The 24,238-nt window shown below is 44.8% G+C and overlaps 1 protein-coding gene across 1 annotated transcript in view; it reads left to right on the forward strand.

Annotated features, from left to right (window-relative positions):
* Nucleotides 1–24,238, forward strand: part of LKAAEAR1 (LKAAEAR motif containing 1) — a 312,959-nt gene that overhangs the window by 81,357 nt on the left and 207,364 nt on the right. The window contains exon 2 of the mRNA XM_069650113.1: nt 9,252–9,565. Coding sequence (XP_069506214.1) covers nt 9,272–9,565 — 294 coding nt within the window. The 5' untranslated portion in view covers nt 9,252–9,271. The remainder of the gene's footprint in view (nt 1–9,251; nt 9,566–24,238) is intronic.

Raw genomic sequence — 24,238 nt, forward strand, 5'->3', positions numbered from 1 at the left:
GTTATTTCTCGGTGACCCGGTCCCCAAAGAGAAGAAAAGCATGTACTTGCGTCCCGGGAGAGCAGAGGAACTTTTTCAGTTGGTGGAAAGGAAGGGGATGTCTTTATGGGAGGGCTGAAGAGGCATGTACCCAGGGCTCCCACCTGACTGCCTGATGAAAAGTAATCTGAGCACATTTTTTTTTTTTAAAGCCTAAATAACACAATATTTTTAAATAAAAATTTGCACGTTTCGAAAAAATGATCCTTCGTTATTCGGTTCTTTCTACGGATACCGACCGTTTATCACGAAGTTGTGAGCTGATAAATGATCCCTGTACTCTCTTCAGATCATACAGTGGGTGTGTGTTCACCATAGCACGACTCCTGTATCGTGTTCACTTTTCTTTGGGGAATAAACGGACCATGTTCGGAAACCAAAGTTGAAATGTATTTTATTTGAGTGCCGCAATGGTTCAGAAGGTAGCTCAGTATGTTGCACACACGTTGTATAGATCTCTGTTCAGATGCCAGATCACAAAGCCTAATTCCGGCAAGGCAGGCTCAGCTTTTCCTCTCTATGTGGTTCATAAAAGCTTACGTGATAATAATACCTACTTTGATTTAAAAAAAAAAAACAAACACATAACTGCACCTGAAAGTGCTAGTTATAACAACATAGCATCAGTGTGGTGCATGGCAAGAGCGCAGTCCCTTTACTGGGCAGCTACCTCCAATGCAACGCGCACAGCATTATCCGTATACAATAATTGGGCAGCCACATTCCAGACTTCCGAACCAAATTGGTGAGACCTATATCCTGGCTCTGTGTAAAGTTTAAATGCACCATGCAAAGTTTATATATCCAAACTTGTTTATTAAAGATTAACTCCAACGACAGCAGGCACCACCTCTGAAGGCAGGACCCAACTGAACACTTTCAGAACTTCACATGTAAACACTCTAATCATAACACTCTAAGAATACTCATGGAACATTATATGAGGCACATGAACAGAACATTGAATATGTAAATTCCATACTCAGAACTAAATAGCTTTGTTAGTGTTTGTTCATTCCATGTTTACCTAATGACATTTATTATATGTAAACACAACACACCTTCCCCCTTTTAATAACTTGGTTTACTCTAGCACATAATCTCTCAACCAAAAAGGTTTATCTCTCCTTCTTTCTGTGCTAGTACCAGACATTATATCCTGTTGACCACTCCTTTTAACTTCTCCAGAATGCTGCACCAATTCATTATCATTCCCATCATCATCTTCCTCACTATTTTCTCCATCCTCCATTGCTTGACCATTGTTGTTACATTTAACTAGTTTCGACATAGACCAGCACTCACCACCTTCCATTATGACCACATTCCCTCTTACTACCGCTATTTTCTTAGGCCCAATAAATTTACTCTCAATACATTTAGGAGAGACCCTGGGGTTTTTTACATACACCATCTCACCTTCTCTCCATACCACACTTCTGGGTTTCTTTTCTAAATCAAATCTTTCCTTGTATGCATTTTGAGCTTCTTTGATCAATGTAACTATCTTATCTCTATCAATATTTACACTCTTGGCCAAGTCAAGCCACCCTGGACACAGTTTTGTAGCCGGCTGCCTGCCCTTGAGAGACATAAATGGTGAAACTTTAGTGATAATGTGAGGCGTCGTGCAGTAATTCCAAACCATTTCCCTCAACACTTTCTGCCATTCCAGACCTGCCGCCATGGCCAACTGCACTCCTCCCTTTATAAACCTGTTAGCTCTCTCTACCAACCCATTTGCCCTGGGTTGATAGAGTGCTGTTCTGTAATGCCTTATGCCAAACTTTTTGAAAAATTCCGTCATTTTGTCGGAACAAAATTGAACACCATTTCCTGAAATTAATTCCGTGGGAAAGCCTTCCCTGTAAAATGTCTCTTCAAAAAATGTTATCATTTGGGCCGTGGTTGCCTCCCCAATAGCCTTCCACTCTATCCACTTTGAGTGATAGTCTACTAACACAATCAAATATTTAAGGTTCTCTCCTAAGTTCTGTATTGGACCCATCAGGTCCACAGCCACCTTTTTCCAGGGTTCACCCGGAACACTAACCGGTCTAATGGGTGCTTCCCTCACCACTTTACTTTTATCGCTCCTCTCACACTCTCTACAATTTTTTACACACCTCTCTATTTCGCTGTCAACTGCCGGCCACCAATAAAATTCTCTGATATATCTTTTAGTTCCTCCCATCCCTAGATGACCTTGATGAGCTATACCCACCAGCTTGGCTCTAACATTACTAGGTGGAATCACCTTGGTGCCCTTCCTGAGCTTTATGCCATCTTCCGATAAATTTAGCTCATCCTTTATGCAATAGAAACATTCGAATTGTTTTCCTACCTCGTTTTTGTGGGGCCACCCTGCCCTAGTCCACGCCTTGACTTGCTTTAATATGGAATCCTCATTATCAGCAATCTCCCACTCATCTTTGCTTATGGCATTGTATTCAACCTCAGCAATACTCACACCCTGCTCTAATGGTGCTTCCTCAAGATCCTTTCCCTCCACCGGTAGTCTAGATAAACAGTCTGCTACCACATTGTCTCTACCAGCTATATACACCATCTTGAAGTCATAAGCTAGTAGTTCAATCATCCATCTAGAAATTCTGGGTGATCCCTTTGCCCACTCTACACTACCTAGGAGTTGAACTAATGGTTTGTGATCAGTTTTTATCGTGAACGTCTGACCCCATAAATAAAACTTGAAATGTGCTACAGCCCACGAGACCGCTAATGCCTCCCTCTCAATCACGGAGTAGTTTCCTTCCGCTCCCTTCAATGGCCTTGAGGCAAACGCAATTATATGTTCCGTCTTACCAGAATCCAATTGAGATAATGCTGCGCCTAACCCCATGTTGCTTGCATCAACTGATAACACCGTTCTCCTTCCTGACACAAAACCTCCCAAAGAGGGTGCTTGTACTATGCACTCTTTTATTTTCCTGAAGGCTTCCTGGCATTCACCCGACCACTCAAACTTAACATTCTTTCTTAACAATTCTCTTAATGGAGTGGATATGGTGGCAAAACCATTGACAAATTTGTGATAGTACTCCGCCAGCCCCATGAATGAACGTAACTGATCTTTATCACGTGGCTGGGGAGCACTGCTGATACTATCAATGAGAGATTTATTTGGAGCAATTCCATCGCCAGAAATTCTATGTCCCAAATAATCTACTTCTCTAACTGCTATCTTGCATTTTTTTCTTTGCACAGTTAAGCCAGATTCTTTAAGTCTCGTTAACACAGCCCTCATTACTTCATTATGTTCCTCTTCATTCTCAGCAAACACTAGTATGTCATCTTGGAACACTGTTACTTTTCCTAACCCTCTAAGCACCTCCTCCATCACGCTTTGAAAGACAGAGGCTGCAGAGGCTAAACCGAAAGGCATGCGATTGTACTTGAACACTCCCTCCGGAGTGATGAATGCTGTGAGATGCCGGCATTCTTTGGACAACGGAACTTGATGATATGCCGCTGACAAGTCTATAATGGAGAATACCTTCGGTTCCCCCAGGGTGGAAAGGGTCTCTGATATGTTAGGAAGAGGATGTCTCTCCACAACTATGTTCCGATTAAGGCTGCGTAAATCCACACATAGTCTCAGATTTCCATTTGCCTTGGCTACCAGTACAACCGGCGACAACCATTCCGTTGCTGTTATGGGCTCAATTACTCCCTTTTTCACCAAGTCATCCAATTCAACACGAAGCTTGCTTCTCATCTTCAATGGTACCTGTCTGACCTTGTGTATCACTGGTTGTGCATTATTCTTTAATTTGATATGGTGTTCAAAGTTTGAGTTTCCCCAATTTCTCAGAGAACACTTCAGGAAACTCTTTAGTCCAGGAGTCATCTTCCACTTCAGCAATGGATATAGGCTGGGGGGCATTCGCTTGTATTCTCACACCCAAGTTCTTTTGTTCCTCCCATCCCAGAAGAGAGGCTCCCTTATTTGCTACCAGAATCTTGGCTTGGCATTCTTTTCCTTTGTAGCTGACAGATGCAGAAAATTCCCCCAGGATTTCTATTGTAGATTCTCCATATCCACAGGCTCTGATATCAGTGGATTTAATTTCCTCTTCGCCCTTCTTCAATATTTTTATCAGAGTGTCCCTAGATATTATAGACCACGGAGAACAAGTGTCCACTTTCATAACTAAACTGCGCCCATCGATAAGAAAAGTGTCTGCCGGTCCTTTGGCCTCGCCTGAAATAGCTGAAATTTCAAATACAAACTTGGCACTTGGTTCCTGGTTGGTTGACACCTCTTGAATGTTGTAATCTCTCCTAACCGATTCCTCGATGCTGGCTCTGTTCTCGACTCTGGGCTCAATGCAATTTATGGATGTAGCTTTACATACGTTTGCAAAATGTCCTCTATTCTTGCACTTAAAGCACTCGGCGAACTTTGCAGGGCACGACGGAAAATTAGCACCATGTCTGGGATTACCACATCTGGTACAAGCATTTCTCACGGTCCAATTTCCTTTCTTTCCGCTGATGGCATTTGACCTTTTCTTCTGATCTATGGTACATACTGACATGGTGGTCGTGTTTTGTTTGTCCCCCTTTAATTCCTTCACATATAATGATGTCCGTTCAATGCTCCTGGCTAATTCAAGCGCCTCGTCTAGTTTCATGTCCTTGGCCAATAGCTTCTCTTGAATTCTTGCATTGTTAGTACACCTGAGCAGCTGGTCCCTGATTAGAGAATCAGTCAGATTCTCAAATTCACATGAGTAGCTCAATGACCTTAAACAGGCTACATATGATTCCACCGACTCTGACTGTTCCTGTACTCGCTGGAAAAATTTGTGTCTTTCAAAACTGACATTTTTCTTGGGCTCAAAGTGGTCTTTTAGTTTTTTTATAGCTGCTGCATATTCATCAGCCTCTCCCGCCTCAGGCATATTTTCTCCAGACAGTCCATCAAAGATTCTGCGTCCTTCTGTGCCTAAATTGTGAACCAACAGGGCCTTTTTCCGAGCTGAAGAAAATCTATCACCGCCCATTGCCACTAGATAGTTTTCAAATGTATCCTTCCACTTATCCCACCTGAGGAGTGGGCGGCCAGGCTCATTGAGAAATGAAATGGGTGGAGGAATTGATGTTGCCATTGTGATGTAGGGGCTGTGAGGCAGTAGATCTTTGACTAATTGGCACAATTATTCAAATGCATCACTTTGTTCACCGCATAGATTTTTCCTTTTATAGTTGTGTAAACACCTCTGTATTTACTTTCACATGCGTTCTGGAATGGCTTTTGTGTTCTTCCTTTTCTTTACGAAGTTCTTCTCTTTTTTGTTTTGTTATGTCACAGTGGAGACCGGGGCTCTGAGTGAGAATGCTTCGTTGCTATGCAAAAATGTCACAATGGAGACCGGGGCTCTTTTCCTTCACAGCGTATATTGTTACGCCTGCATGTGCGCGCCAGGATCAGCTGGGCCGCGTGCTCTGGCGCGCGAGTGGGGGCGGGGCTATCGCGCACAGCTGCGAGCGTTAATGTGGCAGCTCGCGAGGCCCGCTGTGCTGCCCGTCTGCACGCGGTTTCCTCGCGGCTTCCCCGCCGCGCTCGCGAGGCCCGCTGTGCTGCCTGTCTGCACGCGGCTTCCTCGCGGCGCTCGCGAGGCCCGCTGTGCTGCCTGTCTGCACACGGCTTCCTCGCGGCTCTCCCCCCGAATCAGTCACTTGCCTGAAATGGGCCTCCTCCTCACGTCGATCGTGCGCGGCTCCCCCGCGGCTCTCCTCTGCCCACAAGGCGGCACAGTTGATGTCCAAGACAAAGGGCACCGCTGTCTGTCCGCCTCACCTCTTCTTTTCTCCGCCGTCGGTCCGCCTCACCTGCTGTCGCTGGCGGCGGAGAAGACACGGCAACCCGGGCGCCGCTCACGGTCCTCGGTATGAATCCTCGTCGCCAATGTAAAGTTTAAATGCACCATGCAAAGTTTATATATCCAAACTTGTTTATTAAAGATTAACTCCAACGACAGCAGGCACCACCTCTGAAGGCAGGACCCAACTGAACACTTTCAGAACTTCACATGTAAACACTCTAATCATAACACTCTAAGAATACTCATGGAACATTATATGAGGCACATGAACAGAACATTGAATATGTAAATTCCATACTCAGAACTAAATAGCTTTGTTAGTGTTTGTTCATTCCATGTTTACCTAATGACATTTATTATATGTAAACACAACACTCTGCCTCAAAGCGACACTGTGATCCTGGACACATGATCTTAATTTCCCTGCATAGCACTCTTCTGTCTGGTGAAAAGGTTAGTCTTCTCGCTTTCTGGTGGCATTGTTTAGCCCGTTTTTACTTTTTTCTTTTCATGTAGGCCATTTGAGGTGAATGAGGTCCTAGACGGGAACGGGCCGCCAAATGTCACATGCCTCTGGACAGCTTACTTTCAAGAATGCACTTTTTTGTACAATTTCAAATTTTGTTATTGATATCATGAATAATATTCTGCAGCTATGTGCCAAACAATGACTATACCCAGGTGAACTTATCGCACAGTTTATTGTGTTGGGTCTACATAAAGCTTTGAAATATAGTAATAAAATCCTGATGAGATTTCTGAGGTTCTGGTACTTGAATGCTTACTTTGATGAAAGAGAAGATACCGCAAGAGTAGAATAATTCTCCCTTTGCATAGCCTGTTTCTGTAAATCCATCATGTACATCTTAATAGGGCCATCATATCTGGCAATTACTTGTCATTGCTTAAACATGAGTGCAAGTGAGTATTACACTTTTTATTTTATTTTGTATCTTTAATGTGATGAGTTCATAACAAACCTTTCACATATTAAACACATTTTTCAACCTTAACAAATAACCATTCAGACACAAAAATGAATATAAATCCCTTACAATCCACCATCTATGCACATATAAAAAAATCCAATATTCACCTTTGATTAGGACATCCGTTTACCGGTATCACATTTTCAGAAAATCTGTCCCGTTGGTCCTTGTTTTGGTGCAGTCTGAGTGCCTCATATGATATGATAGGTTATTTATAACGCGCTTAATACCCAGAGGTTTCTAAGCGCGAGGTTTCTAAGCCTGACCCGGGATCGAACCCGTGTTGCTCTGTGTCATCTTGCTTCCAAGGCGAGCACGTTGCACCTGAGCTATCCTCCCGAGACAACCCTACCCAGCCGGAACCTGGCAGTTCTGACTCACTAGGCCCTGATATTCCTCTTGGTCATTCCTACTCCTAAATCTCCCTTGCCTCCAACTCACTGCTTAGGTAGCACTCTCCCCTGATGTCACAACTGGTTCTGTTTCACTCCTGGACTTTTACTGCCTCCCTCCTCTTCGCTCTTGGCTGCGAGTACCTCCCGTCTCTTTACTACTGTTATTATTGACTACTTCCGCTTTGCTATGGTGTCCCTGCCTCCTTTTGTTCCAATCCAGATTTTACCTGCTCCCACCTCTCCTCTGTGCTACTCCAAGTTTTATCTTCACTCCCTGTCCTCTGCTGTTACCACATTCTCCTGCTCTCTTGTGTTGTATCTTCTCCGGCCTACTTCTCTCTTGCCACAGCCTGGTCTTCTTCTTCCTTCAAATCTCCAGGTTTCACCAAATGCCAGCCTCGCGACCCACACTCAGTTTGGCTGGCGTCCGCCAGTACACCTACGTGTGATTTTGGGCTCAGTGGGTGGGAACAAGCCTATATTATTATTATGGTATTTAGTGAGTGCAGACCTAGCTTAGAGAAGCAATGGAGCGCTTTAGAGTTATACATTACAGATGCATAATGGAGCGCTCTAGAGTTATACATTACAGATGCATGATGGAGCGCTCTAGAGCTATACATTACAGATGCATAATGGAGCGCTTTTCAAAGGTAATAGAACAGATATACAGTGGGGGCGTAGAATACAGAAGGGCACAGAGGAGGGGGGTACAGCTATATTGGGTGGTGGAGAGCTGAGGGGCAGGTGATGTCTAGCGAGTCAGGTGGCGCGATGGCCTAGGTGTTGAGGTGAAGAGAGGTGGGTATTGAGTTATTTTCTGAATTGTAGGAGCGTTGGGGTGAGTCTGATGCAGATGGGGAGGAGGTTACATAGACTTGGGGTGTAGGCAGAGAAGGCTTGTTTTCTGGTCCTTTCATTTTTGCAAAGGCGGATTTCAAGTCTGCGCGTGTTGGTGGTGCGCTGTCTGCTGGGGATGCTGAGTTTCTCTGCAAGGTAGCTAGGTGATTTGAGGGCGACTGCCTTATAGATGATGCAGCAAGACTTGAATGTGATTCATCCGTGCAGTGGGAGCCATTGAAGTTCGATCAGGGCCGGGGTGATGTGGTCGTATCTGCATAGACCCTTGATGAGGTGTGCGGCCGTGTGTAGGACACTTCTCAGGGGCACAAGGGAAGACGATACCAAGGCTATATCTGGCCTGTCCACATTTTAGATTTTAGAGTTCTTCTTATTGCTCTCCCAAAGGTTTTCTCTGCTGAGCTGGGAATGTGAATACATACCTCTCAACTCGCACGCTTTTGGCGGGTATCACCCGCACTGAAAGCAGCTCTCTCACCCACCAATCTGTCTACAATTCCATATAAATGAATGGGCTTTCACCTGCCAAAAGCAAAATCGGGTGTTTTCACTCGCTGTGTAGTGACAAAACGTTGAGAGCTGTGTGAATATAGTAGTAAGGAGAGGGATTGTGTCTAGTGGACTGGGGCAAGGCAGAAACTGGCAGGAATGAACACAGGTTTACACTGATGAATTACAGCCTGCGTTCTGCTGCTCCTGATTGGCTGACGCCTGCCTTCTGTTGCAAATATGAGATACAAGGCAGTCTTTCCCTCCTGTGTTCAATTCCAGCAATGCACAAAGTGAATATTCTACCATAAAAAGTTTGTTTAATGGCTGTAAAATGTCACAGAAATGTGTTTCAAAAGAATGTCATTTGAAAAGATAATTATGCTTTGATTAAGGTCTCCTCCCAGGCAGCTGAAAGTTTGCTGTGTGCACGCTTAAGTAGAAAGCATGGAGAAGGGACAACTTGGCTGTAATTGGTTATCACAATAGTGATGTCATTTTCTTATTACAATCCAGTAGTGACGTCCCTACAATACTGTAATAATGACATTCTTTACAGACTTTTAATACGGCAATTGAAGGATTACCGGTATAATAAGATTCACACACGATTTTTACTTGTTTTTTAGAGGGATTTTGCCAAGACAAGATGGCAGCCAGCTTGAGAGGAAAAGATGCTTCATCAAAAGAAGTGGATGTGAAGAAGATGACCCCAGTGCAGCGGGCGCGGCACATGGCCTACGAGCTGCCCAGTAAGGAAGTAGAAATGTCGGTGCTCAGCACTCGAAACCGGCTGAAGACAGGCGCCAGGGCTTTGCATGCAGCAACCAAGCCGCATCAAGATGCAGAGCAAACCAGGCAGGCCAAAGTGGTGGGGCAGCTGAAGGCCGCCGAAGCCAGGAATCGCGTCCGGATTATGAGGCTTCGCTACCAGACCATGAAAGTCAGTTCTACTGAGTCTCCCCTTGTATATATGTTACAAGTAATGTACAGATCCCTTTTATTTCCTTTCTCCTATCACATGAAGTGCCTGTGTCTGTCCTTTTTCTTTGTCCTTATGTGGCATGCAAAGGCTCCCTCCTTCCTGTCTTTATTGCCATGTGAGGTTCAAAGGCTCCCGCGTTCCTATCTATATTCCCATGTGAAGTTCAAAGGCTCCCTCCATGTCTATACTACCGTCTGAGGTTTCAGTCTATAGAACCGTGTGAGATTCAAAGGCTCCGTCCTTCCTGCCTATATTACCATGTGAGGTTCAAAGGCTCCGTCCTTCCTGCCTATATTACCCCTCCTTGGAATGGATTTTGTCCTCCCACGTATTCCTCATCTTTGATAAACTCTGATATCCTGCTTGCAGCTCTGAAACGTTTCTCAGCACAGGGCGCCGTGCATCGTCGTCGATCTTATGTCCTTCGAGGGCCTCCGTCCTCCTCGAGTATGACATTGACGCTGGTATATAAGGCATGCACCGTGCCCGTTGCCTCAGTTCTGTTTTTCCGTGGAGCTGCTCAAAATGGTTCTTCGCCTCTGAGTGTTCAATAACTGCGTATTTTGCAAGTTTTATCCAAAAATGTCGACCCATACCCTGAAAACAAGCTAAAAGAGATGTGCTGAGTGTTCAGCTAAAATGTCTATAACCAATCCTCACCGGGTATGTCTCTGGTGCCTGGGTTCGAGCCAATTGTCGACGATTGTGGCTCTTGCCAGTATATGACTGGAAAAGCTTTACAAGAGTCGAAGGGGAAACTTGCTTTGGGCAAACCCTCCCCGAAATAGTCCTCTGTAAGCCCACAATAAAATAGTGTGAAGATAAGAGCCCAAGAGAGAGATCTCCACACTGGGCCAAGAGGCACAGCAAGTCTGCAAAGCATTGGCGATCTCGTCATTCCTCTTCATCATCTTTGAGGAGATCTAAGAAAAGGCATCATTGCTCCAGATCGTCCTCTACGGATTCCTCACCCGAACAGGCAAGCTTTCCAAAGAAGGGGGCTAGTAAGGCAGAATTGGAGAAATTCCATCTGCAGATGTTGGAGGTGTTTGAGAAGCAGCGACATTAGCTTCTTCGAAGAAGTCTTTCGAGACTCTCAAACCAATCATGCCAAAGGCCAACAGGGAGTCAATGAGATGAAACCGCTGATCATGCAACTTGGAGCTCAGACATCAGGACAACAAAGTCTTCGAAGGACTCAAAGTCCTCAAAGGCATCTCGTGCGCCACTCATGGCCCCGATGCCTTGAAGGGTTATTCCTCCTCTGATCCACTTGACGCTAACAAAGACGTTGAAGTCAAGTTCATTTGAAGTTGTTGCAATCGAGGCCCTTGACATCCTTTGCAGAACTGTTGAAGGTTTACAAACTGCAGGACAAGAAACACTTTAAGTCTATGGCCTCTATTTCTGAGGAGGAGGTGGAGGCGGAAAGCTCCAATTATGGTTTTGGACTGTACGGCACTCCTGGTTTAATGTCCTAGGAATCAAGGTTGAAGGATGTTGTTGATGCCCTAAAGGATGCCAGTTGTCTGGATACTTCTGCAGAAGTTGATTTTGGCACTCCTGAAGGCACAAGACACGCTGATCCTTCTTATAGATCAGTGATGGAAAAGGTAATAGAATACCTGGGCTGGAGCAGGTCATCTGTTGAGTATGAACAGGATGACTTGACTGATATTTTAGAGAAGGGGCCACCTAATGACCCAATCATTAATTTTCATACCACAGTCAAGAATAGCGTCTTGGACAGTTGTAAAAGAGCAGATACCACTCCTGCAGTCCACAAGGACTTCACAAAGAAATACAAACCTTCATCAATGGATTCAGAGCTTCTTTCGAAACATCCAAGTTCACAAAGCCTTGTTGTTCAAGCAGCCACTTCTGCTTGTAAGGGAGCAACCTATCCCACGGTTCCTCCAGACAGCGAGGATAAAGGCTTGATGCTATGGGCAAAAAAGTTTTTTTCTGCTCGGAGTATGCGCTAAAGGCAGCCAATGCAACCTGTGCACTAGCAAAGTTCACCTACACTTTGTGGGAGGTGTTTCACAAAAGGTAGCAGGCGCTCCTCTCCAGAAAGAACATGGCATGATAACCTTTTCTGAGATGAGAGTTTGAAGCACATGCATTTTTGCTCACTGTACCTTTCACAGATGAGAAATATCCATTTGCATATCAATCTTTGTCCTGCCCACATGGGCAGTCCAGCACCGAAATGCTATGGCAATTCCTCTCTGAACAAGAGTACCGACAGCAACCCCATATACGTGTTTCAGCCTTGTTGGGCCTCATCAGTGAGGTGAAGCTGTGCCTCTCTGAGCACAGTGAGCAGGGAGTCCACATCTGGTTGCCCCAAGGTAACTCAGGGTGACCAACCCCAAGTTCTTTGCAAATGTTTCAAAAAAGGTAGCAGGCATCTGAGCACATCCCAGAGGGTGAAGAAAGGGATGGTTTTATGAGCATTATTCAGGATGGAAAAAATGCAGAAGGCCACCACATAGTGGCCTAGGTCGTACGGGTAGAGGAGCTGTTACAGCATCCACTTCCTTGCCTTGCACACTGACCGCTGCCCCAAAACTGCTTTGAAGACTTAAAGCATTTGTCTGTGGTGGGAGGCAGGTTAACCCAGCATCTGAAGGAATGGCAAAGCATTAAAAAAGATGCTTAGGCTCTGCAAACACCAAATTGTCCCCCAGGAGGTCAGTCCTTAAAAGTACCAGATCCGCTCCTTCTGCAGGAAGATCAGACACTGTTGGAGAAGGGTGTAATCAAACGGATCCCGAAAAAGGACGCAGGGTTGCGACCCATCTTGGACTTCAGATGCTTGAACAAGTTCCTCAGAAAGGACCAGTCCAAGATGGTGACTCTTTCGCAGATCCTCCAGGCCCTTTAGCTCCAGGATTGGATGGTGTCATTGACTCTTCAGGATGCTTATTTTCATGTGCCAATTCATCTCGAGCACAGAAAAAAAACGGAGATTCACCATTGGCAATTCTCACTATCAGTTTCGGGTACTGCCTTTCGGACTAACCTCTGCCCGAGGGTCATCACCAAGCTTATGGCGGTGGTGGCAGCATATCTACGGAGGGGTGATTTACATCTACCCCTAGCTGGACGATTGGCTGATCAGAGCCCAATCACCCGAGCAGGATCTGGAACATCTGTCTGCCACAAATGGGAGCTAGCTCAGGAAGTCCTTCAAGAGATCTTTGCCCTCGGGGAGAACCACTCAAGTGGATCTGTTCATTTCCAGTGTCAACAGGAAGTGTGACGTGTTCTGCTCCTGGAAATTTCCTCAGGGAGGAGTTCTAGGGGAAGTGTTTGTAGTGGACTGGGAATTTTCACTTCTGTACGCGTTTCCACCGATACCGTCATTCCTCATGTTCTCAGGAGGTTGAAGAAGTTTTGGAAATCCATGATCCTGATGTCCTCGGACAGGGTCAGGAGGACGTGGTACCTGAAACTTCTAGAAATGTCCATCTTCTCTCCAATTCGTCTTTCCCCAAAGGGAGGATCTCCTCTCGCAAGAGGGAGGTCGCATTCTTCATCCAGAGATCAGGACCCTAAACCTCCATGCATGGTTTCTGAGAGGTTGAGGTTAAAAAATGGTGACCTTCTGGAAGACGTCATGGAGGTGTTGCTTTCGACCAGAAGGCCAGCAACTAAATCTCTATACTGCTGCTGCTGGAACAAATATTGCAGCTGTTGTAGAGATAAAGGAATTCACCCATTTTCATGTGACACACAATCGGTTTTGTCTTTTCTACTACACCTAACCCATCAGGGGCTACAGGTTGCTACGACCAACTACTAGCTAGCTGTACTGACTATTTCAAGTGCTCTCCAGACCAAGTTTCTACTTCAAAGTTCCAATTGTCATCCAGTTTTGACCTATGTCTTCCTTCTGGCTCCATTCGTTGTTCCGGTCTGGGATCTCAACCTGGTTTTAAGCTTCCTGATGGGTTCCCTTTTGAACCATTACATTATTGTCCACTTAAGATGTTGGGCCTCATTACGAATCCGGCGGTAAAACCGCCTGGTTACCGCCGGACTTGTATTACTATTCCGCCTCACATTACAACCCCGGTGTCCCGGGAATTCCGGAGGCAGAATGGTGTAAATCCCCATTCCCATTGAGTTCTATGGGACTCAATGGGAATGGGGATCATGGAAACACCGGCACCATCTTGTGATGGTGCCGGTGTTCCTGGTCCGCCTGCCGGCAGGCGGTGGTAAACCCGCCAGGTCAGACCTGGCGGGAACGCCACCTCCCGCCTGCAGGACTCGGGATCGGGCGGTCGGTAATTAACGGTGGTGGCGGGTTTACTGCCACTGTTATTTCCGGACTGCCCGACCTGTAATGAGGCCCGTTGTCTTTGAAAACAGTATTCTTGACTGCCATTGCCTCTGCTTGCAGAGTGAGCGAGCTTGAGGCCTTATCTTCTAAACCACCATTCACAGTCTTCCAAAAGACAAGGTAGTTTTGAGGGTTCGCCCTTCTTTTCTGCCAAAAATAGTGTCCAAAAATTATTTTACCAGCTTTCTACCCTCCTCCTCATCCAAGGAGGAGGAGAGGTTACACAGACTTGACCCTAGAAGAGCCTTTAGCTTTTATATTAACAGGGTTTCTAAGATAAGACTGGACAACCAACGTTTTGTTGGTTACACAGGCCACAGAATGGGACAAGCGGTTACTAACCAAACGCTGACTATGTCGATTATACTGTGTATATCGAATGTTAAAAGTTGGTGGGGAAAGAGGTTCCCAAAGGTGTAAGGGCCACTCAATTAGAGGTGTAGCCACTTCTTCAGCCCTCCAGAGAGGGGTACCGCTGCAGGACATCTGCAATACTGCCACCTGTTCTTCTGTGCATACGTTTGCAAAGCATTACCCCGGAATCCAGATTTGGAAAGGCTGTTATACACAGCGTACATCAAAACTGAATTTTTCTTTCCAATCTCCTGCAAAGCACTGCTATGGGAGAATGTCAAAGATGAGGAGGAATATGTGGGAGGACACCATGGTTCCATGTGTTAACAAAAATTGTTATAACAAAAACATTTTTACCGACATGTAAAATACTCCAAAAATACAATTTCTTTAATTTATTTTTTATTTGGGGGTATGCCCCAAACCCCTTGTTTTACAATGATTATAGCCCCACTCTAACCCTCTCCCCACACTTTTTAATCCCTTACCCCACCCCCATATATATATTTAATATAAATTCAGTATTTATTTCGGTATTTTAGTTTAGGTAAAAATGCTATTCATTATTTTATTTTCAGTAACATCACTGGATACCGGACACAATCCATTCGAAGAACAAATTACTTACCCCAGGTAATGTTCTTTCGACTGGATGTTTCTCCCACATATTCCTCATCGTCCCTCCTAGCCATCCCCTCTGTCAAGAAGGAGTTTCCATGATTTACACCTTCCTCTCTGTTCATGCTCTAGAATTTCTCATCTTCGAGACTGCTGTGCGAGGAAAAACACGAACTGAGGAAACGGGCGCAGTGCATGCCTTATATACATGCCTTATATACCAGCATCCATGTCATACTTGAGGAGGACGGAGGCCCTCGAAGGACACATGGTCAATGACAATGATGCACAGCGCCCTCTCCTAAGAAAAGTTTCTGTGCTGCAAGCAGGATATCGGAGTTTATCAAAGATGAGAAATACGTGGGAGGAACATCCAGTCCAAAGAACATTACCAGGGGTAAGTAATTTGTTCTTCCTTTCTATATTCACGTGTGAGGTTTAAAGGCTCCCTCCTTCCTGTCTATATTGCCATGTGAGGGTTCATAGGCTCACTTCTTCCTGTCTGTTCTACCATGTGAGGTTCAAAGGATCCCTGCTTCCTCTCTACATTGTTGTGTGAGGTTCAAAGACTACCTCCTTGCTTTCTTTACTACCATGTGAGGTTTAAAGGCTCCCCCTCCCTTCTGACTATATTACCATTTCCCTCCTTCCTCTCTATATTACCTGGTGTGGTTCAAAGGCTCCCTCCTTCCTGTCTATATTGCTGTGTGCGGTTCAAAGGGTCCCTACGTCTTGTCTATATTTCAGTGTGAGGTTCAAAGGCTCCCTCCTTCCTGTCTACATTCCATTGTGAGCTTCAAAGGCTCCCTCTTTCCATTCTGTATTACCATGTCAGGTTCCTTCCTGCCTATATTACCATGTGAGGTTCAAAGGCTCCCTCCTGTCTCTGCTACCATGTGATGTTCAAAGACTCCCTGCTTCCTGTCTATATTACGCGTGAGGGTCACAGGCTCCTTCTCATTTGGCTATACTACCGTTTCCCTCCTTCCTGTCCATATTACCATGTGAGGTTCAAAGGCTCCCTCCTCCCTGTCTGTATTACCCATTACCCAAAGTGCTCATCCCAGCCCAAACAGCCTACGCCATGTGGCCTCTGTGCAAGAACACAGGCAATCCCAGACATAGTTTAGGCCTATTTAGGCTTCATCAGTGCAGTGCAGATTTATTCTCTCGGTACAGCAACCAATAGACACACATGTGAGCATAACCCGCACTAGAAACACCAACATTTGATAATTGAAATCTTTGAATTAACCTTAACCCTTGGACGGTGCCCAGTAATTGATTGTCTCTCATCTGCACCTTTACAGAAGGGCCAACCTATATAAATCGCGGGTCTCCCTGCCACCAAAATGAACACTCCTGCCCACACTGCTGAGCCATGTTACATGTGTACTAGAACACAAGCAACTCAAGATACGGTTTGTAGAGCCTCATCAGTGAGGTGCAGCTTAGTTCCCTAGGCATACCCTGTAATGTACAAAAGCTTCCTCTTTCCTGTCTCTGATTGGGTGCTGTAAGAAGGCTCCCTGTTTGCTGTTACCATGTGATGCACCCAGCCACCCTATCTTGCATTTATTATCATGTAAAGAACAAAGGCTCTCTCCGATTCGTGCACGACTTAACAAGCGATGTGACCACAGTGCCCCGCCTTCCTGCGTGTATTCTCTCCTCGTGTACAAATACCCCTTCTTACCTTTCTCTCATCATGCACCTTCCTACTGTTTCCTTTCATCCAATATACAGAGGGTCTCTTCGTTCTGTCTGCTATTGGCTTTTGCACAAACGCTGGCTGCTTTCCCGGTTTATCATGCTCCCATAAACAATGCAGATCTGAAAAAATAGCTCCGCAGTTAACGTGCTAATGCCCTGGCTATTTACTCAGTGAAATGTGAAAACCTCACACTCGCCTCTTGTGTCAATTCACATGAAGGAGCATCTGGTATATCAAATACAACGTATCACTGCATGATGATTCTAAAATGAGTCATAACTACAACAGCAGCTCTGTGATATGCTGGGGCTTGCATTGTACACAACATATAATTCAAAACTTCATTAAGTCATCATCCTCATCAAGAGCGGCAGGCCTCGACGGACTCACGAATTGGATGTTCAAACAGCATATAAAAGAATGGGCGTTAATCTTAAATAATGCTTTTCACCACATCTTGCAAACTAAAACCATTCCAGAGTCATGGCGTTCATCTGTGATTATTCCAGTTTACAAAAAAGGTGACCGTATGAATGCTAAGAGTTATTGTCCAATTGAAATATTGGACGCTCCAGGAAAAATATTCTCTAGGTTGGTGTTTAGAGACTTTAATGACTGGTCAATAACGGCTAGTCAACGAGACCCAGCCCAAACAGGTTTTGTGGCTGGTTTGGGCACTGGTGTCAATTTAATTACCTTGAATGCCATAAGACAACAAGCACAGAATAAGAGACAACCTAGATATTTTGCATTTGTGGATCTTCATTCCGCCTTTGATTCAGTATCAAGACCGAAACTTATAGATAAACTAATCAGGGCGGGATATCCCTCCACTCTTGTTGATATCATTTACGCTCTCCACTCAAAAACTAAGGTCTATATAAGACTAAATGCTGAGGGCCTCTTATCTACCCCAATTTGCACATATAGAGGGTTAAAACAGGGGTGCATTCTAGCGTCAGCCTTGTTTAATTTTTTTATTAATGATGTGCGCTGGATCTTTGATAAAATCATAACTGATGCACCCAAACTAAATGGCCTGAAAATTAGTGCCTTGTGGTATGCTGACGATCTTGTCTTAGTATCAAAAACACCTAGTGGCTTACGTAACCTTCAGTCAGCTTTTTGGCATTACTTTAAAGAAAATGAACTGATAGTAAACACTGGTAAAACACAGATTGTCACATTTGTTCCTAAAGGTCTACACAAGCATTTGTTAAATTGGCAAATTGAGGGCATCCCCATCAAGATGGTTCCAAATTATGTTTATTTGGGTCTCATTTTTGATGGCTGTCCTGCACTAGAATCGCATCTGAAAAAAATTAAACAGAAGTTAACTATGGCAATTCGTCAAACATGCTTGATTGTTTCAAAATATGGTATATTTTCAATCAAGGCTGCCATTGAACCAGAACGTTGTAGCAACTATTCTTTATGGTCTTGAAACGCAAATCATTCCCATAGGTTTTCTAAATTTATTAGAAGCCAAGTTCTGGCGAGCAATTTTACATCTACCACAATGTGTCCGTGGTGCGTTGCTGCGCTATGAACTAGGCTTAATATCCTTATTGGCCCTTCACAATTGGCGACTATGTGCCTTATTACGTAAATGCTTGCTATCCACATGTGACAACTCTACACTATCCTCTATTTCCAGTTATCTACTTAAATCATCAGAAACCTTTCCTAAAAATTGGTCCACAAGTATTTTGAGGATTATGGTGAACGCCGATATATCACTTGATCTTCTCGTGTTCCATCCGGAACAAGCAAAGAAGAAAGTGTATATGATGGACTGGATTGACACTAGAGCTCAATGCTTAACTTACAAAGACTTTGATTCCGCAATATTTGGCCCTAAACGATACAGAGAAATTGCATCCTATCTATGTTTGGCTCCATCTGCTGCTATCAGAACTGCTACCTTACGGTTGCGACTCAACATCTGGCCCACTCGTGAGGTCAAAACAAGAAGGAAGCAAATTTCCTCAAATCTCAACTGGTGCAGATTTTGTAAAAATGCCGCTATTGTCGAAACTCTGCAATATATAATATTGGACTGCCCGGCCCTCATGAGCATGAGAAGTGTTCATTGTGTGAATCATTTTGTGTATTTTGTACAAATTGACCCAAGAAACAGATGGGCCGCCTTGGCAGCAACTGAATGTATGAGCATAAGAATTGACACTATTAATTTTTTAAAGGCTTTGAACATGGAATGAATTCGGTACTACATTATCTGTTTTATAATGATGAACTTGTCTGTAGATATTTTATCATATCATGAAAATATTTTACCAATTTTTTCAATTCATGAATTTAACTGGCTGATTCTTTTCTCTTCTTCTCTATTGTGAATTTGATGTATTTTTCTTGGTTATTGACTATGTTTATGAATTCTTCTATGTAAAAATTGAAAAAGTTGATATAAATTCAACTATATACAATAATAAATAAAAAAATAAATAAATAAATAAAAATACAACGTGCTGTTCAGAGGTCAGATATAACGCCCCTTTCAGGAGCTGGTTTCCCACCTGTGTCTCACATGGTTGTTTTGGGACAGAGGGGTGGGGGGGGGGGGGTTAAGCCATCCTTAATGTCTAATACACTGTGACCTGGAACTGAAATACCATTGCAACAGACACTGTGACCTGGAACTGAAATACCATTGCAACAGACACTGTGACCTGGAACTGAAATACCATTGCAACAGACACTTGCTCAGTACTCTTATTTAGTAAGATAAGACAAAGGGTATGAGTAGTTCTGTTGACTTGTTATAAATAGAAAATATTCCTCTTTTACAGTTTGTTAATTTTCGATCTAATTCAAAAAATGCACCAATGGAATACATAAAAAGTATTCTAGCCATCTCTAATCACACGCGTCGTCGGGCACCGCCGGCTTGGGAAAGTGCCAGGATCCAGCTATGTCAGATAAGGAGAGCTCCCTGACAGGGGAAAGGGGCCAAACCCCGCTGACCACATGCTAGGGATTCCCACAGTCGGGCCCGGAGAATAACCTTGTGACTGTTTCTCAATTCTCCATGTAATCAAAACCTCCTGCTCCCAACGAGCCAGCAGGAGCGTTATGCTTTTTCTTTTGCGGCCTATTTTTAGACTTTGGGCTTTCCAGACACCCTTTCAATACATTTTTTATACCTTGATCAGTCTCTTTCCAGTACATAGTTCTCAGGTTTGACCCATCCCAGCAGTCATAAGATCATGTCGTGAAAATAAAACCTTCCAATGGATTGTGTCCTCCCACGTATTCCTCATCTTAGATATATCCCTACCTTCAGCTTTGCTGCTTCGGAAAAAACAATTTCTCCACCAGAGGGCGCTCTGCTCGAGTCCGCAGTGTCGATGTCCCTCAGCAGTATCCGTCGAGCGTCAACGTCATCCCCAGTATAAATGGCTCGAGCCGCGCTCGTTGGCTTCAGTTCCGTTTTTCTGATGGCTTTCGCTTAGTACCATGAAAACAACGCTTCAGTTCTCGTAATGTCTTCCTCATCGAACCCTTCTATGCCTAAAACTGGCTTCAAGAAATGTCAGAAATGCGATAAGAAGATGTCGATAACAGATCCCCATTGAAATTGCCTCTGGTGCCTCGGTCCCAACCATCGGATAGACGAGTGCGGTTCCTGTCAGGCGATGACCAATAAAGCGATAAAGGAACGTAAAGGTAAACTAGTGGTGGGGGAGGAGTCCTCGAAGCCTTCTTCGAGAAGAAAGAAAGGCTCGTCTGAGTCTAGTGAAAGACGTCATAAATCGAAGAAATCAAGGTCGAGGAGTAGATCTAGGAAGTCGTCTTCTTCAAAGAAGTCAAAGAAAAGACGACATCGGTCTCCCTCTTTCTCTTCTTCAACGTCTTCAGAGGAGGTTATCACCTTCCCCTCCAAACATGATTCCCTGAAAAAGTGGGAGGACTCCAGAGACTCAATGTTAAAAATCTTTGAGACTGCGGCCCATGCCCCCTCAAAGAAGTCTATTGAAAGCCATGCCCCTGCTCATGCTAACCTCCCTCATGCCTAAAAAGAAACACCTACTAGTGCAAAAACCGGAGGCAAAACTCGATAAAATGGTGCCGGATACTCATCCTCCATTAAAATCGTCATCAATGGCTTCCTCGAAGCCTTTATCGAAGACGTCTGAGTCCAAAGGGTCGGCAGGCCACTCAAACTCTTAAGTCGAGAACTTCTTCGATGGTGTCGAAGGTTCCTTCGACGGCGTTGATAACTACTTCGACGATATCGAAGGCTTCTTTGACTATATCGAAGCCTTTACTGTTAACGTCGACGCCATCGACATCATTGTCGACGTCTTCGTTTATTCCTATTACTAAATCGACTTCTAGGTCGAAGTTAAGGTCTATGCCACCGGAGAAGATTTTCCATCCAGAAAATAGACAGGATTTTTTCAAATCCATGTCCTGCATTTATGAGGAAAAATACTCAGAGGAAGAGGATATTCCCTGGCTGGTGTAAAGTTTGGGACAAGAGAAGTCCCGAGGAGTTAATGGCAGACGTATATGAGTGCCTACAGAAAGCAAGTGGGCTGGACACATCTCCAGAGTATGAGTTTGAAAAACCTGACGCTGCTGATCATGCAGATGCAGGATACAGGAGATTAATGAATAGAGTAACAATTTATGGGATGGAACAGAAATTTGCCTACTTACCAAGAGGATGATATGACAGACATCCTTTTCTGGGGGACCTCAACAAGACCGAGTACTTCCTTTTCACATAGCTTTTCAAAGGAATGTGAATGCTACATGGGAAAACCATGAGGCAGCTCCTGCAGTGAACACAAAATTCACATCTAAATACAGACCATCTTCTTCAGACCTTAGATATTTAAGAAAACAACCATCACCTGAAAGTCTAGTGGTTCAGTCGGCCATGTCTACTAGGAATACAGCATATCCTACTATTCCCCCAGACTGGGATGATTAAAATAAATTGACGCATGGTCCTGTAAGATTTTTTCTTCTGGTAGCATGGCATTAAAATCTACAAATGTAACTTGCACCCTTGCAAGATTTACATACAGCCCGTGGGACTGTATGACAGCGGCAGCTGAACATATCTCTGATGCTGAGGAACCGGAAGGTTTCCTAGCCATAGTTAAAGATGGTAAAGAGGCTATGGGGGAATGTCTCCAATCAGGTTTGGACACTGCTGACAGCATCAGTAGGTCCATGGCATCTAGTACGGTGCTATGCAGATTTGTGTGGCTGAGAAAGTCAGGACAGACTTCTCAATATACCATTTGATGGCTTGAGGGTGTTCGGCAGAAAGGCGGATGAAAGTTTGGAGAAGCTGCAGACCTCTAAAGCGGCAGCAAAGTCACTTAGTGCCGCAATACGACAACCTCAACAATGCCCCTACACAGGCTCATCTTCCTAGAGGGGTCGTCTCTTTCGATTTTATTCCTCATTTGGAAAAGGAAGGGGACAGGCCAGTTAAGGAGGACAAGGGAAATTTCCTTGGGGGCGAGGAAAAGATGCTAGATCTGCCCCAGCAGCGGTAACTGTCCCATCAGCCGCTACTGCAGCTGCCGTAAAGCCACTCTGAGGTTTTGACCCACAAGACCCCGGTGGGAGGCAGAATCTCTCAGCATCTGGAAGAATGGCGGGGCATTACCTCAGATGCTTGGGCACTCGAAATAGTATCCCAAGGTTACTGCCTCCCCTTTCAAAAGAAACCTCAGAATCACCCTCCGAGATACAACTCTGCCAAAATTCCAGACCCGCTCCTGTTGCAGGAAATTTTAACCCTGCTAGAGAAAGGTGCAATAGAACATGCACCTGTAGCAGAGAGGAACAAGGGTTGGTGCTCCCCATACTTTCTCATTCCAAAGAAGGACGGAGGATTGAGACCCATCTTGGACTTAAGAAACTTGAACAAGTTCCTCAGGAAGGACAAGTTCAAGATGGTTACCATTTGTCAGATCCTTCAGGCTCTCCAACTCCAGGACTGGTTGGTATCATTGGAACTTCAGGATGCTTACTTTCATGTCAATCATCTCAAGCACATAAAGTACCTGGGCTTCATGATTGGCAACTCTCACTATCAGTTTCGAGTTCTGCCATTCGGGTTGACCTCTGCCGTGAGAGCTTTCACCAAGCTGATGGCGGTAGTGGCAACGAGTCTCAGGAGAGGGGGAATTCACGTTTACCCCTACTTGAACGATTGGTTAATCAGGGCACGTTCTCCAGAACAAGCCCAGGAACATCTAAGCAAGACCTGCTACTTCCTACACAGACTGGGCTTCTCTCTGAATTTCAAGAAGTCAAATATGATACCATCACAAGAACTCCAATTTATTGGAGCAGTTCTGGATACTTTCTCGGGCAAAGCCTTGCCTCCTGAAGAGAGAGCTCACCACATTCTGCAGATGGTAACAAAGTGCCAGAATGCCCAGCATCTGCCGGCCTTCGATTTTCTAAGGTTGCTCGTTCTTATGGCATCCTGCATTTTTCTGGTGTCAGAGGCCGGATTGAGGATGAGATCCCTATAATGGGCCCTCAGGACTCAATGGTCCCAGTTTTCAGGGGAGATGTCAGATCTTTTGCAAGTCCTGACCAGAATGGCACGAGATCTGTGATGGTGGGCTTGCAACAAACATATCCTCAAAGGAGAATATTTTTGGCAACCATGGCCGGAGATAACGGTAGTGATGGACGCCTCGCTCACGGGGTGGGGAGCCCACACCAACAAACTGACAATCAGCGGTCGTTGGTCTCCATCAGAGTCCAAACTACACATCAACCTTTTGGAGCTGAGGGCAATCGGACTAGCGCTGAAGGCCTTTCTGCCCTCTGTACGGGGAAAGAACAACAATGACTGACAACACAGTGGCCATGTACTACCTCATTAAGAGAGGAGGTTTAGGGTCACTACTGCTTTGCAGAGAGGCAATACAGGAAGGAATCTCTAACGGCAATTCACCTAGCGTTAGAGCAGAACACAGCGGCGGACGCTCTGAGCAGGCAGAGCATAGTATCCCACGAATGGGAACTAGCTCAAGAAGTCCTTCAAGAGATCTTCCCCCTTTGGGGAACCCCGCAAGTGGATCTGTTCGCGACCGGTGCCAACCGGAAGTGTGAACTGTACTGCTCAAGGGAATTTCCCCCAAGAGAAGCTCTAGGAGACGCGTTCATGGTAGACTGGGAATTTCCACTTCTGTACGCGTTTCCTCCAGTCCCCGTATTTCCTCAAGTAATAAGGAGGTTAAGAAAGTTTGAGAAATCCATGATCCTAATTGCTCCGGATTGGCCCTCCAATACGTCTTCCACAAAGAGAGGCCCTTCTCTCGCGAGAGGAGGGTCGTGTTCTCCATCCAGAGGTCAGGACACGCAGCCTTCATGCATGGTTTCTGAGAGGCTGAGATACAAGGATTGGGACCTTCTGGATGACGTAATGGAGATTTTGCTTTCGGCCAGAAGGCCAGCAAATAAATCTCTGTACCGGTCTTGTTGTAACAAATTCAATAACTGGTGCAGAGATAAGAATATGGACCCTTTTCAATGTAATATTACTACAATATTGTCTTTTCTTCTACATTTGGCCAATTTGGAGCTC

The sequence above is a fragment of the Ambystoma mexicanum genome, chromosome 3p (genome assembly GCF_040938575.1).
Source record: "Ambystoma mexicanum isolate Mex_15411 chromosome 3p, UKY_AmexF1_1, whole genome shotgun sequence".
NCBI lineage: Eukaryota > Metazoa > Chordata > Amphibia > Caudata > Ambystomatidae > Ambystoma > Ambystoma mexicanum.